This window comes from Odontesthes bonariensis, chromosome 10 (genome assembly GCF_027942865.1).
Source record: "Odontesthes bonariensis isolate fOdoBon6 chromosome 10, fOdoBon6.hap1, whole genome shotgun sequence".
In the NCBI taxonomy this organism is placed as follows: Eukaryota; Metazoa; Chordata; class Actinopteri; order Atheriniformes; family Atherinopsidae; genus Odontesthes; species Odontesthes bonariensis.
The window spans coordinates 35,559,418-35,576,958 of NC_134515.1; the positions used below are offsets into that span (position 1 = coordinate 35,559,418).

Consider the following 17,541-nt stretch of genomic DNA (forward strand, 5'->3'; position numbering starts at 1 on the left):
GCAGACAGTTGGTAGAATTCATGTTGCTTTGTGTTCTGAAAGTTAATACTGATACTGAACTGCTGTTTTCCGGGGTTTGCACTGTGGAGGGGGCGTGGCGCATCAGCTGCAGGAGAGAGGTGTGGAGAGAGCTCAGGGGAGCGGCACCAGGTGAGTGATTAGCACGCCAGCATCCACTCGTCTAATCACTCTCCTTTATATACAGTAGCGTGCTGGAGCCAGGGAGGGAAGGAACAGGAGAGACACCTGGACGAAGCCTGGGAAGGAGGCCGTGCAGGAGAACAGAGTGTGCATAAATAAAATCGTTGACAAACTGTCAAAGAGTCTCAGTCCTCATTAGACCACTGAAAGAACCCGCAGTGGCACGGAGAACGCCACATTGGCGCCCAACGTGGGGCTCAGCGGGAGAGGAACTGAGATGACGGAACCACAGCAGCCGATCACCCTGCTGGCACAGTTGCTGGCCGAGGTCGCAACGATGAACCGGGATCAGGCGACCCTCAGCAGGCAGCAGCTGGCCGCACTGCAGGATCAGTCGGAGCGGCAGACCCGGCTGCTGGAGGCGATGGTGGAGAACGTTGGAGCGGGAGCACAGACTCCCCCACCCACTACAGTCCACCTGCACCAGATGACACCAGCAGACGACCCGCAGTCCTTCCTCGACATGTTCGAGGCGACGGCGGAGGCATGCCGGTGGCCGGAGGAGGAGTGGGCGGTGCGGGTGCTTCCCCTCCTGTCGGGGGAAGCGCAAACAGCGGCGCTGGGCCTTCCTGCGCGAACACGGGACTACACGGCGATCAGGAGGGCTGTACTTGACCGCCTCGGGTACTCGGCCGGGGACCATCGCCGCCGGTTTAGGGGGACGAAACTGGGTCCCACGGACCGACCATTTACATACGCGCAGCAGCTGAAAGACGCGGCAACTAGATGGCTGCAGCCAGGGGGAACAAACGGCGAGCAGAGGATGCTGGAAACAGTCATCCTGGAGCAATTCGTGGAGGGGCTGCCGACTGGGACGGCAGAGTGGGTGCGCTGTCACCGACCGACGGAACTGGCCGCCTCAATCACCCTCACAGAGGACCATCTGGCGGTCTTCTCCCGGGGCCGGACACCGGAGGCTCGGCCAGCAACGCCCAGCCGTCCCACATCAGCGCCCCGAAGGGGGCAGACAGCGGCCGAGCCTCTACGCCACGTAACGGGCCGACCGGTCCCACTGCCCCGCACTAACATTCCCCGTCTCTTTTCACCCCAGGTTCCAGCCGCTACAGGTGCTGCTCCCGACCCGCAGAGGGCCCCTCAGGTGGCAGTGCAGGAGTGTTGGAGGTGCGGGCAGCCCGGTCACTTTCGCCGCGAGTGCCCGCTAATGGAGGTCGGCCAGGTGATCCGGGTTGTCGGCCCTCCGGCACCCTCCGCCGGTCCAGGAGGGACGTACAGCCTTCCGGTAAGGATTCAGGGGGGTACACATCAGGCAATGGTGGACTCGGGCTGCACGCAGTCCATGGTTCACCAGAATCTGATTCGACCCGGGGCTTTGATAGAGGCGGGGTGGGTGGATATTAGGTGTGTACATGGGGATATTCACAGATACCCGGTGGTTCCAGTGGAAATTCGTTATAAGGGAAAAAAGCATAGTGTGAAGGCTGCGGTTAGCTCCCGCCTGGTGCACCCCCTGATTTTGGGTACGGATTGGTCTGGGTTCGATAAACTGGTGGGGCAGTGTGTGGGGGTGCGCTCACGACCAGCAGGGACATGGGATATGTGCGCGGTGCTCAGTGGTGACGCGAGGTTGTCCGACACTGCAGACGGGGAGGGGGAGCCGGCAGCGCCTCCTGAGGAGGCGCCGCAGGTTCCCGTGTTCGACTCCATGGAAGATTTTCCACTTGAACAATCTTGTGATGATACTCAACGCTGTGCCTTTGACCAAGTGATAAAAATTGATGGTCACGTGGTGCACCCTGACGCACCGTTAACATATCCACACTTTTCATTGTGCAGGGATAGATTGTACAGAGTGAGTCGTGACACTCAGACAGAGGAAATAATAACACAACTTTTGGTCCCGAAAAGCCGTCGGGAAATGGTTTTCCAGGCGGCTCATTATAACCCGATGGCTGGGCACATGGGGAATGAAAAAACACTGAATCGTGTAATGGCCCGATTCTATTGGCCCGGCATTCGGGCGGACGTTCGCCGCTGGTGTGCGTCCTGCCCCGAATGCCAGTTGGTTAACCAACCGGCCATCCCGAGAGCGCCTTTGCGCCCATTACCGCTGATCGAGGTCCCATTTGAGCGTATTGGGATGGACCTCATCGGGCCATTCCACCGAAGCGCACGTGGATATCGCTTTGTGTTAGTCCTGGTGGATTACGCAACACGATATCCAGAGGCAGTGCCACTGCGCAGCATATCTGCAAAGAGTGTTGCACAGGCGCTGTTCCAAGTGATCTCCCGAGTCGGGATCCCGAAAGAGATCCTGACTGATCAAGGCACACAATTTATGTCACGAACACTGCGAGAACTATACGAATTATTGGGAATCAAGTCCATTCGAACCAGTGTTTACCACCCTCAAACTGACGGCCTCGTTGAGCGCCTGAATAAGACTTTGAAATCCATGATCCGTAAGTTTGTGCACGGGGATAGTGGTAAATGGGACAGGTGGCTAGATCCTCTGCTGTTTGCAGTGCGCGAGGTACCCCAGGCCTCCACGGGATTTTCTCCCTTTGAACTGCTGTTTGGCAGAAAACCACGGGGGGTTTTGGACCTAGTTAAAGAAAGCTGGGAGGAAGGTCCGAGCCCCAGTAAAAATGAAGTTCAGCACGTCCTGGACCTGAGAGCAAAACTTTACACACTAGGGCAGTTGTCACGTGAGAATTTGCTCCGGGCCCAGGAACGTCAGCAGGCCACCAAACTGGGTCCCGGCGAGCCGCTGGAAGCGGCCGCCACGGGAGGATCGGTGCCGTGATCTCTCGGCGGGACGCCGGCTGCAGGCGCTCCGCAGCTGGGCCGCGGCTCCGTTTCAGCTGCGGGGCGCCTGTGGCATGGTGTCCTGCCGAGAGATCGCAGCGCCGGTCCTCCCGAGCGGGTCGTCGGGCTGGGTCCTGGTGGGCCTGGGGTGCCGCTGGAGGCGGCCGTCATCCAGACGCAACTCCTGGAGAAGGCGATGAAATTATCCGAGCTGAATGCACCACCGGATGATGTCACTGATCCAGACACGACGGCGTGTGCGTTTCAGACGAATCTCGGACTGCCACAGCAGGTACAAGGACGCGATCAGCCATGGATAGCCCCTTGAGCTATTTACTTGTTTTTTACTCGCGCGAAAGAGGCGTTTGAGGCGATGGAATTTAATTTACACCTGCGGCAACGATCGCGCGATGAAGGCGATGCGAATATTCGCATCGCGTTTGGTGTGAACGCACCGTCAGTCGGGCGGTGGAGGTATGTGGAGGGGGCATGGCGCATCAGCTGCAGGAGAGAGCTCAGGGGAGCGGCACCAGGTGAGTGATTAGCACACCAGCATCCACAGGTCTAATCACTCTCCTTTATATACAGTAGCGTGCTGGAGCCAGGGAGGGAAGGAACAGGAGAGACGCCTGGACGAAGCCTGGGAAGGAGGCCGTGCAGGAGAACAGAGTGTGCATAAATAAAATCGTTGACAAACTGTCAAAGAGTCTCAGTCCTCATTAGACCGCTGAAAGAACCCGCAGTGGCACGGAGAACGCCACATGCACATTTTTCTTTCTTTGTATGTGTGTGTGCTGTGCGAGTCATTACTGTTGCATTACAGCATTCATGTGTGCAACTGATCACCACACACTACACAAGCAAGGCGCAGTTATGTCACAGTTATGTCACTCCTCCCTTCTCTGAGACGGGAGCTAAAAATGACCCAACAAATATATTTCTATGAACTACGACTGCGGTACAAAACAGGAGACACTTCCATTAACAGTTTGAGTGACAGCGACAAGCTTGCAGATAAGATGCTTTTAGACTGCAAGAGAATTTTCATTCAGAATACTGTATGCATCCCTAGATGAATAACTTAATGTGTACAAATCTACCTGCAGACATACATACAATCAAACTTAAATAGGCAAAGTTCCTGCAGCTTTAAAGCACCTTCCTTTTCTGGTGTTTACAACAAGCTCGCAAGAAAATCTTAGTAAAGTTGTTTTTTAATACCTTTAACTGTGAATAAAACTTAGCTAACAGCTCAAATTGGCTCATTAAAATAGAGTACATTTCAAATGAGCAACATCATACTACATCTAAATACAGTCAAGCCGTCTGTTCAATAAAATAACAGTTAGACTAACAAAGCGTGACCATCCGTGCTCCATCTGCTCCAGTAGGAGGTGGAGGCAGAGCTGGATGGAAAGGAGGCTGCTGATAGACCCCTCACCTTCAACCATTCATCGTCAGCTCCAATCCAGACATGCTTTGCTAAAATCGGTGCATTGCTTTCTTTTTTCAACCAAAGATCAGTATGAACCCTTGAAGAGGAACAGTTATAAACCTATGACTCATCTGATGAAGTCACTCATGAAAGGATGGTTGAACTTCATGGAAAAACGAAGCCTCGCAGACTGTTTAAAGAAGCTTTTAAATAATATCTGCTTTGTCACTGGCAGTCAAACAATCATCACTGCGATAATGAAGTGGACACAGAGATGTAACTTAGGTGGAATTCCTGTATCATAAACATTTAGAGGACTGGAACAGGCATGTGGACTTTCCTCAGCGATGCGGTTTATATTTTCATCAAAATGTTTCAAATGTTCTCCAATGAGATGAACAAAAGGTTTAGAAATACAGGCCTGATTACACTGACACTTGTTTAATGCTGGCAGGTGTTTGACTGATGGAAAAACAGCAAGAATTTCAAATAAATCTTTGCTGACTGCATAGAGCGTTTGGAGGTCCACTGTCTGGTTTGTGTCAGAGTAAAGGAATGTAAAGCAGTGAACTTTTGCTTAATCTGAGACCTTACATAAGTGTTAAATCTGGCAGGTGTGTTTAAGATGACAGTCCGTCTGCTGACTGGTGGTCTGTGTTTAAAGGCAGCAGGTAACTGAGTGCTGTGACCGGCAGCTGCACAGCTAAAATCATCATGAATGAGAGAAACTCAACTATTTGGAGTTTAAAGGCCACATAATGCTTCGTGATGAAGTGAGTGAAGGCCATGCTTGCAATGTGTTTCTCATTCACTAATACCCACAACAGTCAAACGGCTTTTCCTCCATCATACATACAATCCCAAACCGAAGAGCATGGAGAGGGCAACAGGAGGCTCAGCATGATATCCCTTAGCCACTGATTGTCTAGGTGGCGTTCAGCAAACCACAAGGGCTACATATATAACGGGAAAAATATTTGGAGAATAATCGGGTCTGATTAGGAGAGACAGCACTTTGGATTGGGCATCACTTATATCTAGATACACTCTATGGCCAAAAGTATTGTCTCATCTGCCTTTACGCACATATGAACTTAAAGCTGCGGTCGGCAACTTTTTTTTAGTCATATTAGCTTGAACTGTCATGGGATTCTGGAAGTAGAATATTAAATAGGCTGTTTAGGAAAAATAACGAAATCTGTAGCTCCCTCTGAAGCCTGTAATCATGCTTGCAAAAACCGAGCGCTCCCGGCTGTTTTTAACCAATCAAGTTAGGGTGGAGGAATCCTACCTGTCAATCACAGCTTGTGCACACGCTGCTGAGCGTGAGTCTGCCCCAGCTTGTGTGCGCTCACACTGGTGTGAACTCACGTGCACAACCTCGTCCACAGAGGGGGAGGGGTTTGGGGGGCGATTCGGAGCTTGTTAGAGGTTGGGGGAGGGACCTGAAAGTTGTATCAGTTCAAATTTTCCGACTTTAGACCTGCCGACGGCAGCTTTAAGTGACATACCATTCTCAGTCCATAGGGTTTAATTTGACATTAGGCCTTCCTTTGCAGCTATATTGCAGCTATACAGTTTAGGAGTGTTTCTGGGAGTTTTTGACCATTCTTCCAGAAGAGCATTTGTGGGGTCAGACACTGATGTTGGACAGAAGGCCTGGCTCACAGTCTGAATATATTCAGATATTCATGGATATGAATATCCATTCATTCATCCATCCATTCATTCCTCCATTCAATCATCCATCCATGTATCTATCCATCCATTCATGCATCCATCCATCCATCCATCCATCCATCCATCCATCCATCCATACTCCACAGAACGGTCTACAACCCTCTTGCTATTTTTGACTCCCTTGTGCAGCGAGCATGAAATTTCCCATTTCCTCACATGTCCCTCAAATTAACTTCTTAATAAAAACATTGAAAGTGTTACTTATGGGCAACTAAATACTGTAATATCAACCTGTCGTTTCCAAGTTTCCAGGATACTCCTCTGATTGCATATTGTCTTCAGGAAATACTCTGTCCCAAAGGTTAGCAACATAAGACAGAACCACCTGGATGTCAAAATCAAAGCAGCACCAAGATGTGTGGGTCAAATGCATCAGATAAGCAGTGCCTGTACATCTGATGCTCATCATACTTTTTTATGATTTATTATCCTTTATTATCTATATAACAAGAGGGATTTTAGATGAGAGCTGAATCATTTACGACTTTCTCCAGATGCTTTCACAAAGTTGTGTTTCTTAGTGTACGTAGGACGTGCATGTGCAGGGTGAGTGAATTACAAAGGAATCCAGCACAAGGAAAACAAATGGGTAAACGCATTCAAGCGTGTGTGTGTGTGTGTGTGTGTGTGTGTCTAAGAGTGTGTACAGGCATATATGACCCGAAGCTGCTTTGACAGAGTAATAATGGCTCATGGGAAAATGCACAGCCTGCAGGCAAACACACACATTACTGAGGAAATAAGCATCGTCCACACCAGTTTCCTCAAAGAGTCAACATAGACAACATAGTTTCAAACGTACAATTAAATCAATCACAGACTTTCCACTTCCACCTCTCAGAAACATACACTTATCTGGAAATTCTCCCACACACAGTCCATAGTACATCCTCGGGTATCAAAACAAGTTCCATCTTGCCTCAAAAATAACTTTAATGAGATGCTGACCACAATCAGAAAGTCAGTCTCTCTCTGTGGCTTTCAGCATCACGGCTTGTTTGTTGTTGGGCCCTTCTTACTCTTGCTCTGCATTGAAATATGAACTAAAACTAATGCAGAATGCTAATAGCTTACACAGCCTTGCTGCAGCGGTCTCATAATGTGTGTAATGTGTAAGTGACAACTTAGATCACATGATACGTACTTTAGAACGGAGCTAAAATATACAAGCTGGACCGTGTTTCATCAACACGTGTTCCCACCAGAACAATCCCACTCAATCATTCTGCATATCATCCCTGAATAATTTTGTACCCCCTGCATGTAATCTTTCAAATAGCCATCCTTCTTAATATATTAGGGGTACTTCAGTGTAACTGACATGTTGTTGCTTTTATCCAATTCATGCTTGGAAATGTAATATCTTTAGGTTTGGGGGTTGCTGAAAAGTCTGACTTTCATATATATTCTGTGCAAATGAAGTTTTGCCTTCTGGACAGTGAAAAGGGAGAAACCAAAGGCATCATTGTCACGTGTCAAAGGTCAAGCTGGACATAGTGAGGAATTATTTACTTCGTGCTGAAACCATTAATAGCTATCTTTGTACTGTATATTCTGGCTTAATAAATCTGCTATTTTTTTTTTTATCATCTCCTGCCTCTCCTCCACTCCTTGGTATGGCCCAACATGATTAGATTTTCTTCATGTGGTTTCCCAGAGCAGAGAAGTACCACCGAGGTGGAGGTTCCATGCAAGCTGGACAGATACTACAGCATGACCCTCTGCTTTGTTTCAGAGAATCATGTAAACACACCAACAACGTCACTGCAAAAGAGCTGAATTTATGGCACTTTTACATGATGGCAAAACTATCTGGAGAGGAAAATAAAGTCGGTGCCAAACATGAGTACAGATAAATTGAGTCGTACTTTTGAATGGAAAACAAGAATGGAAAGGACAAGCTTTTGTGCACCAACCGAACACTCACAGCATGGGACTGACATCATGCATCACATTCACAAAAACCGGGAGTCTCAGGGTCAAATCTCTAGCACTGTAAAACCAAAAGAAACAGATTTGTCCTTCTTCTTATCATGAACTTACATTATTTACTTGATTAAATGTCAACTTTTTCAGCCTTCTGCCTGCAGGCCCACATGTTGGAACAAAGCCTAGATCTTATTTGCATCACAGGTATGCAGGTACATTATCCAAAAGAAGGCAAACAGCCCTGGCACAGAGAGAAAACACAGCCAGAAATAATTGGAACCCTTGTGCTTCATATCATAATCATAGCTTGGAGTACCCAGTTTTGTAAACTGTGTCTCACAGTGCTGAGTGTGATTAACTGTGTGTGGAAGTCTGTTAGAACAGGCCGACGTCATTCAGTCACCACATAACATTCATCAACTTTTTTAAGCTGTTTGCTAACAGTTCCTGAGTGATGACAGCGCAATGTCCTCATTCAGTGTGTGTGTGTGTGTGTGTGTGTGGGCATGTGTGTGTGTGTGTGTGTGCGTGCGTGCGTGTGTGCGTGTGTGCGTGCGTGTGCGCATGTGTGTGTGTGTGTGTGTGTGTGTGTGCGTGTGCGTGCGTGTGAAAGACATCTATACAGACGTCTATGTTGTTCATTTCATCCATTTTTAAAACTTCCATCTTACTTGTAGGGGTCTGTGGGGTCCTTGGCGTCGCAGGCCTCAGCGTGTCCGTTACACACACAACGTCCTCCAATACTGATGTCTTTGATGCTGTAGTAATACTATAAGAAACCAGCAGAACACCACTTATTATTCGGAATGCTTTAAGAAAGACTATCTGTCTGGAGGAGGCCGTTCTGGCTTTCAATGTTAACGCACCATGAGGCAGAAGTTCAATGAGTGCCACTGGGAGCATTTCCTTTGCTGTTAAATATTTTCAGAAATGTAGGAAAACTCTATGAAACTCTGAAAGGATAGACACATAGTTTCAGTGCAATCTGTTGGTTTCCTTGGCTAGGAAATTGTTTTTGAATTGGCTCTATATGAACAAATTGGATTATTTTATGAATAATTATGATTACAATGAATTGAATTCCAATTGGCTTGAATTGGACTTTATTATCTAAGTGCCTTGAGATGACATTTGTTGTATTTGGCGCTATACAAATAAAAATTAATTGAATTGAAAAGGATCAACAAATGATCTCTCTTGCCTGAAGAGAAACTCACAAAGTCTCTTTACGTTTATTGGGCTAAATTTCATAATAATACAGGAGATATTAATGGTGTCATAAAACTTCTCCCCTAAAGTCACATATTTCTGGCTGAAAGTTTTCATAACTATGCATAGTATGACTCACATGAGCATATTTCTCTGTTTGCTGGTGCAATCTCACCGCAACAAAATCAGCACATCATTTATAGGTTTGCAGCGTGAACTAAAGAAATAAACCCGAATTTCAACAAGGATATCAAAAGTTCAAGAGCTGGTAAATCTAACTGCTAACATGTATTCAAAAAAGCCTTGTAAATACAGAACACTTTCTTTCTTGTAGACACAAACAGCAGACAATAGCATCACAAGCCAGTTTTAGAGTCTCTTAATCAGCCGTCTCACAGAGAAGTCCACACATGAGAGCTCCGTCAGGTGCCATGGTGAGTGGCCAGCTGTGAGGCCTTACCCTGCGGGTGACGGTGGGATCACGGAGCGCCTTGCCCATCAGGTGACCCAGCAGTGTGTTTGTTCCCATGAACCGGAGCCTGATATTGGTGGCCTTGGTGAAGTCCCTGAGCACTGGTGAGTAGGAGAAATTCAATGCCCCAGGTCGACCGTTAACCAGGGACACCACAATCTGAGAGATGGGCGGGGGTGCAAACAAACAGCAGTTAGCTGGCAGGTAAATAAATATGCCCATTAAACACACAAATGTTTTAACATGCAGAACTGAATATATAATGGTATATTCATAAAAGGACTGACAGAAGTATCAGGATTCTTATTTTGTAGAACTTTTGTAGAAATGAGTTAGCACATTGTTTCTGTTTGGGAACTCTGACTTGCCACATATCTCCTCCGGCTTCCGCACTGATGATGTTTTTTAAGGAAACACAACTTATTTACCAAACAAGGTTTGCTAAATGAAGGTGAAAGACCTCAGGGAAAAGCCCAAATGTCTCAATTCATCTGCAGTTAATCAGTGCTGAAAGACGCTGAACATGTAAACCCCGGCCCTGTAAATGCTCAATGTGACGACGAGAATAAACAAAAACAGCAAACTACCTTTAAAAAGCCGGAATCAGGCAACCTTGACATAAAAAGAACTAAACTGCTCAGTGACTACTGTTTCTGGTGTAGCGCTATGGCCAGAGATGCTGAAGTATTTTACACATAAACAGACTCACCTCTCCGTTTTCCAGTGGCACGATACGGGAGTATTCGGTGGTGCAGATAACGTCATCATCACTGTTGATTCTTTCTATGGTTCTCTGACCAAAACGCTCGATACAGTCTCTCTTAGAGGCTACACACACACACACACACACACACACACACACACACACACAGACAAGAGAAAAGAGAGAAGAATTCCACATTTCATATGAATTCAGATCCACATGTTTGTAAAAACATTTGACTGTTCCCCAAAGTTAAAAGCTTTTCCTCAGGCCAGATAATCAGCTAACTGTTTCACCCAACCGTCCTTACTCTTTTCCTTTTTCAAACAGAATAATCTCTTTATGCCTCACAGTGACTTACACGCATATTTAGGCAACAAAATTCTCAGATTGCACTGTGATGGGACAGCTGTCCCACCCAGGGTGCACCCTGCCTCTCGCCCAATTCCAGCTGGAATAGGCCCCCGGCTGGTTTTGCTTCATCTTTTAAAGTATCAAGCAAACCCAGTTCTACAAGTATGACAAAAAGTGCAGTCATGTTGTGATTCTTCCTCTGGTATCCCCTCCACCAAGGCCCTCAAGCGTTCCAATGAAGGCAGCAGCTCCTATGGTCACGTTAAGTGCCAGATTAAAGACGGGCTTCTCTGTGATAATTAGAATGGAAAAATCATCAGTATTTGTAGAAATAACCCCGTGTAATATTTGAGCTCTGAACGCGGAAATCTACTTCCACGTTAACATAGATACACAAGCAACAGGACCAGCTGCAACAATCCCTGGCTCATTCAGCTCTAAGCCGCTTACTCTTAGTGCCTCTAAAAAAGCGGAGGAAAGGCAGCAAAAACTAAATAACATTTTAAAATGTCAAGACTCCCAATGTCAAGGCTCGTGTTCTTGTGCAAGCGAGTCCGCGGCAGCTCAAAGAGCTCCGATATGTACAGCTTTGAGGGCCCGAGAAATTTGATCTGCAGATTAACAACAATGTTGGCTTTTGCAGGAGCTCAGTTTCCCTTAGCAACGCTGCACGCTGATGAGAAAGAGCCGTAGGTGCTTCCATTAACCAGGGAACTCCAAAAGCTCAACCTTTCTCCTGGGATCTGCGGGAAGAAAGCTCAGTCCAGAGGGGCCCCTCCCTACAACGCAGCACCTGACCCGTCCATTGCTAACGTCTTGGTGGCAGACCCTCCAGGACACCTTCAGGGGCTCTGTCCCTGGCCTGACTGGAATTTTAACAATATGAGGAGGATCTCCTCAATATTAGGCGGGTGCATTTCAATGTTCTGGTGATCGGTGTAGGTCCATGTTGTGTGTACACCTTCTTGCCTGAGGATGCAAAATGTTTATCTTTAAACTGTATGCATGGATGTGGGCATTGTGGGGCGGGACAGTGAGCATCATCACATCAGCTGTAGGCCACATACAGTCATACAGTCACATGGTGCAGCAATGAAGAATTTGGGGCACTTTTGGGCTCAGGTTTCAGATTTTCTAGGTGAACTTCTTCATCATGAGCACCCACTGCACATAGAGTAATGTGTAAGCACACACACACACACACACACACACAGGTATGGCACACATATAGACTCATCAGCTTCTGTCTCTTTTAACTAGGCTCCAAGCTGCGACCTGTCGGCAAACATTCCTGGAATTCCCCTCCAGCCCACCTGAGCTGACGACTGCCCAGCCAACCATGTGATGTAATAGCCCCTCCAGCTGCCCGCCCTCAGGGATGCTGCTGCTTAATATACAGATTAAAGGTGGCCTCAAACCCAACCCTGGGGGAGGTTGGGGGAGCATGAGGTGATACTCATGGAATCTGACTTGTTTTACATTTGGAGTCAAACATGTGAACAGTGTCAGTGTCATTATAAGAGAAGATATTTGTGAAGTTGTGCCTGTACTTACAGGCAAAGTATTGCCAGGGTTGGTAGTTCTGCCCAAAGTCGGTAGATCTCTCTAAAACCCAGAGGTCCGGACGGGGAGAGTTTGCAAACTTAATCAACACGTAGGCCACATGAAAGAGCTGCAGAGACACAGAAAAAAAAAGAAGCAATTAGCATGAAAATGAGTGTGTTGGACAGCTGGTTCTGAAGGCATCATCAATGGTTTGATGGGCTTCATTTGAACACGAACCGTTCAGTTCAACTGGACTTTATCTAAAAGAAGAAAAAGTGAAAGGAAAGGGATATGAAGGGACCAGAGGGAGAACATTTAAAGAAACAATGATGACCGACCAGGGCACAAAGGAAAGGATGAGGTAATGAAAAGAGAGAGAAAAGACTAGATCGAAAAGAAAAGGATAGTGAAAGGATATAAACAGATGAAAGATAGTGGGGTTGATACAAGAGGACACAAGCTAATAAAAAGCAGGAAAAACTCAAGTGAAAAGGCAGCAGCCAGCTGCTCGTCTCTCATAAAAGCAATGGTCCGCTTCAGCGACCTGAACGGTTGACCCGTAAAACTTCTCCCCTGTGAGGAGGAGTCACGTCCAAAGCAACTACATTTCCTCTGATCTACTACGTCCTGTTACATGTTATGTTACGAGTTACTGTCAAAAAGCTCACTCCCAATGAGCCCCAGATGTTGGAATATCCACAGCCGGCTGTGCTCTCTGCCCGGCCGCCTGCAGCCGCCTGCAGTCACTCGTCATCCTTTGCTCATTTCCTGAAAGGCCCTGACGCTGGTGAGATGGTGATGACAAACTGTCCTTGTGGGGAAAGGCTGAGTATTTCAGCTGCACTGTTTTCTCTGTCAGACCTTGAAATTGCTCCCCAGTTGAAACAGAACACAGTGGAATAACACAATGAGGCATATATAATAACATTAGAGCTAATCCCTCCGGCTCTTCTGTGTGTGTGATTAAATATAGGAGGTGCTGATGGTTCTGTTGGTGTTGGTTTGGGTTATACATGTCTGAAACAAATAGGCCGTAAGGTGAGACCCGTTTTCGTTTAGGCTCGCTCCGTGCTCTCCGAACTACATGCCCGTTAGCTGATAAAAATGACCAAGTTATTTTGCACTTAAACCGTTCTGTTTTAGGCCCTTAGTTAGGAACCACTAAGTTCCTAACTAAGCAGAAGAAGCCTGCTCCTGTACAAAAACAAGTTCAACAATTAGCTGCTTTAGTCATGTCTGCTAGTTTGGTTCGGTTTTAAGTTCCTGGTTCGTCTTTAGTTTTTGCCGCGTTTTCCTCAGTTTATCTTAACCTGCCATCATCTTCCCTCCATCACCTGTGTTTCTCCCCTCAGCTGTACTCCATCACCTGTGTTTCTCCTCTCAGCTGTACTCCATCACCTGTGTTTCTCCCCTCAGCTGTACTCCATCACCTGTGTTTCTCCTCTCAGCTGTACTCCATCACCTGTGTTTCTCCCCTCAGCTGTACTCCATCACGTGTGTTTCTCCCCTCAGCTGTACTCCATCACCTGTGTTTCTCCTCTCAGCTGTACTCCATCACCTGTGTTTCTCCTCTCAGCTGTACTCCATCACCTGTGTTTCTCCTCTCAGCTGTACCTCCATCACCTGTGTTTCTCCCCTCAGCTGTACTCCATCACCTGTGTTTCTCCTCTCAGCTGTACTCCATCACCTGTGTTTCTCCTCTCAGCTGCACTCCATCACCTGTGTTTCTCCTCTCAGCTGTACTCCATCACCTGTGTTTCTCCTCTCAGCTGTACTCCATCACGTGTGTTTCTCCCCTCAGCTGTACTCCATCACCTGTGTTTCTCCTCTCAGCTGTACTCCATCACCTGTGTTTCTCCTCTCAGCTGTACTCCATCACCTGTGTTTCTCCTCTCAGCTGTACTCCATCACCTGTGTTTCTCCCCTCAGCTGTACTCCATCACCTGTGTTTCTCCTCTCAGCTGTACCTCCATCACCTGTGTTTCTCCCCTCAGCTGTACTCCATCACCTGTGTTTCTCCTCTCAGCTGTACTCCATCACCTGTGTTTCTCCCCTCAGCTGTACTCCATCACCTGTGTTTCTCCCCTCAGCTTTACTCCATCACCTGTGTTTCTCCCCTCAGCTGCACTCCATCACCTGTGTTTCTCCTCTCAGCTGTACTCCATCACCTGTGCTTCTCCCCTCAGCTGTACTCCATCACCTGTGTTTCTCCCCTCAGCTGTACTCCATCACCTGTGTTTCTCCTCTCAGCTGTACTCCATCACCTGTGTTTCTCCCCTCAGCTGTACTCCATCACCTGTGTTTCTCCCCTCAGCTGTACTCCATCACCTGTGTTTCTCCCCTCAGCTGTACTCCATCACCTGTGTTTCTCCCCTCAGCTGTACTCCATCACCTGTGTTTCTCCTCTCAGCTGTACTCCATCACCTGTGTTTCTCCTCTCAGCTGTACTCCATCACCTGTGTTTCTCCTCTCAGCTGTACTCCATCACCTGTGTTTCTCCTCTCAGCTGTACTCCATCACCTGTGTTTCTCCTCTCAGCTGTACTCCATCACCTGTGTTTCTCCTCTCAGCTGTACTCCATCACCTGTGTTTCTCCCCTCAGCTGTACTCCATCACCTGTGTTTCTCCCCTCAGCTGTACTCCATCACCTGTGTTTCTCCCCTCAGCTGTACTCCATCACCTGTGTTTCTCCTCTCAGCTGTACTCCATCACCTGTGTTTCTCCCCTCAGCTGTACTCCATCACCTGTGTTTCTCCTCTCAGCTGTACTCCATCACCTGTGTTTCTCCCCTCAGCTGTACTCCATCACCTGTGTTTCTCCCCTCAGCTGTACTCCATCACCTGTGTTTCTCCTCTCAGCTGTACTCCATCACCTGTGTTTCTCCCCTCAGCTGTACTCCATCACCTGTGTTTCTCCTCTCAGCTGTACTCCATCACCTGTGTTTCTCCTCTCAGCTGTACTCCATCACCTGTGTTTCTCCTCTCAGCTGTACTCCATCACCTGTGTTTCTCCTCTCAGCTGTACTCCATCACCTGTGTTTCTCCTCTCAGCTGTACTCCATCACCTGTGTTTCTCCCATCAGCTGTACTCCATCACCTGTGTTTCTCCTCTCAGCTGTACCTCCATCACCTGTGTTTCTCCTCTCAGCTGTACTCCATCATGCACATTGCCAGATCCTCACTGATGCCACGTCCCAGCACTCCTGGTCATGTCGGGTCTCTTCATGTTTTCACAGTCATAGTCCGGTTTTGTTTTTCCACAGTTTTTTCCTCAGCCATGCTTTTTGTTCTTTTTTCTATAATAAATCAAGAGTTTTTCTTTGAAATATCTGCGTCCGGGTCCTCCTTCACCACGCCAACACAACCCAACATGACAGGTCTACCGTCTCTTTGACGCTCCATCACTGCAACAAGGCCTATGATCTGCAGATTTCCTCTTTGACACAGGAAGCTCCGACACAGGTGACGACAGTTAGCCAATACACAAACAAGGAGGTCCAAACACAAAAAACTTCTCCATCACTGCGGGTCGGCAGAGGGTGTTTTCAGACCGCCGACTGACAGAGAGATGCGGGAGGTATGAATGCAGCCTGTTCTTTTCCTGACCAAAGACACCCAGTAGAATTTATCCAACTTCTTCTGTCCATTCATTTGGGGTTTTTAACACAAAGCTTCAAAGCAACGGCCTTAGTTTTAGTGTCACTTTGGTTTCCTCCATCTACATCTCCCTGAAAGAGACGTGAATGCTTCAGTAAATACGCCATACATGCATATGTGTTTGTGTGTGTGTGTGTGAGGGAAAGATTTAAAGGACCGGAAACAGAAAGTTGGGCCTCTACATGTCCCTCTGGGGAAAAAGATATTGAGAGGCATTCTTCTGATTCCAGGGTTAAAGTCTGACCTGCTCAGGGAGTAACCTGAAGGAAGATCCTTTTCAAACCAAAAACACACGACTTCAGGAAATCAGACGCTCTACTTTGAACTTCTGCAGAGTTGCTGCAGTGCCAAAGTGGAGGAAATCTGCAGGAGTTTACTCTGTAGCTCTGACCAAGAGAGAACATAGTTCCAACAGAAAAAAACCCACATTCAGTCACGCCACTTTCTGTGCACAGCTTTTCAACTTGATATATGTGAACACACCTGCAGATCTTTTCTCTGCTTCTGCCTGAATCAAAGCTTAATGGATCTTTTCTTAAACTCAGACAAGCAAAATCTCACATTTATATGAACTTCAGCTAAGTCCACAAGCACGTTTTCCCCTCTATACCTCTAAAATGTACTGATATGTGCACTTTTTTATGCAGGACTGAGAGCTTCAGGAGGTCCTTTGTTCCCACAGCCATAAGGCTTTTTAACAGTGACTGCTGAGTTCTTCTCAAATTGATTGATTGATTTTTATTTATTTTATTTATTTAGTCATTTATTATTATTATTATTAGTTAGTAGTGGTATTTTTATTAGAATTGGTATTAGTATTGTTGTTGTTAATATACAATCATTGTAAATATTAATAATTTTTTTGAGCTACTTGAATGGGGATGAATAAAGTATTTTTCTATTCTATTCTATTTGTCTTTAATGTGCCAATTTCTCAAACATGGATGCCAATTGAGAAAGCACCCAGGTGACTAAACAAGGAGGACCCCATGGATTCCCATGGATCTGCAACAGTCACACGAGAGACTCCAGACGGCACCAATGAAAAACCAAAAGTCACCGGGGCTGAAAAGCTGCACAGCTTTAATTCTCTGACTCACTGAATACTCAAAGTTTCTCATTTCAGTTGCAAAGACTAATATCTACATATGATGTCTTCTGTCCAGCAGCTTGTTATGCTTTTAATGATATTATGGTGACACAAAATTGACATATTTATGGAAAGTTCCACTAAAATGATCCAAATGGCTTAAAGGAGATTTGGTGAAGGGATAGAAGATGAGGTCAGGACCTGATCCCTGACCCTGACGCACTTCCTCTGTTCACGTTGACACACGTTGTAACCGTACACGGTGTTTTTCTTTTTATATACACATATATGATGAATAATAATGGCCTGAGACCTGATTTTAAAATCTTATCAGTGTGTCCAGAGTGCAAACTAAAGGCAGCCTCAGTACAAAGTGGATCCCCACAACATTGTGTACGAACAAAACAATGACCCAATTAGCCAAAATCAATCATCCAACAT

At 46.8% G+C, this 17,541-nt stretch overlaps 1 protein-coding gene across 2 annotated transcripts in view; it reads right to left on the minus strand.

The window, feature by feature from the left end:
• lama5 (laminin, alpha 5) overlaps positions 1 to 17,541 on the minus strand; it is a 124,984-nt gene that overhangs the window by 77,225 nt on the left and 30,218 nt on the right. For both annotated transcript variants that reach the window (XM_075475381.1, XM_075475380.1), the window contains exons 3-6: positions 12,364 to 12,481; positions 10,462 to 10,580; positions 9,741 to 9,911; positions 8,743 to 8,840 (exon numbers count right to left, since the gene is read on the minus strand). In XM_075475381.1, the coding sequence (XP_075331496.1) occupies positions 8,743 to 8,840; positions 9,741 to 9,911; positions 10,462 to 10,580; positions 12,364 to 12,481 (506 nt within the window). The remainder of the gene's footprint in view (positions 1 to 8,742; positions 8,841 to 9,740; positions 9,912 to 10,461; positions 10,581 to 12,363; positions 12,482 to 17,541) is intronic.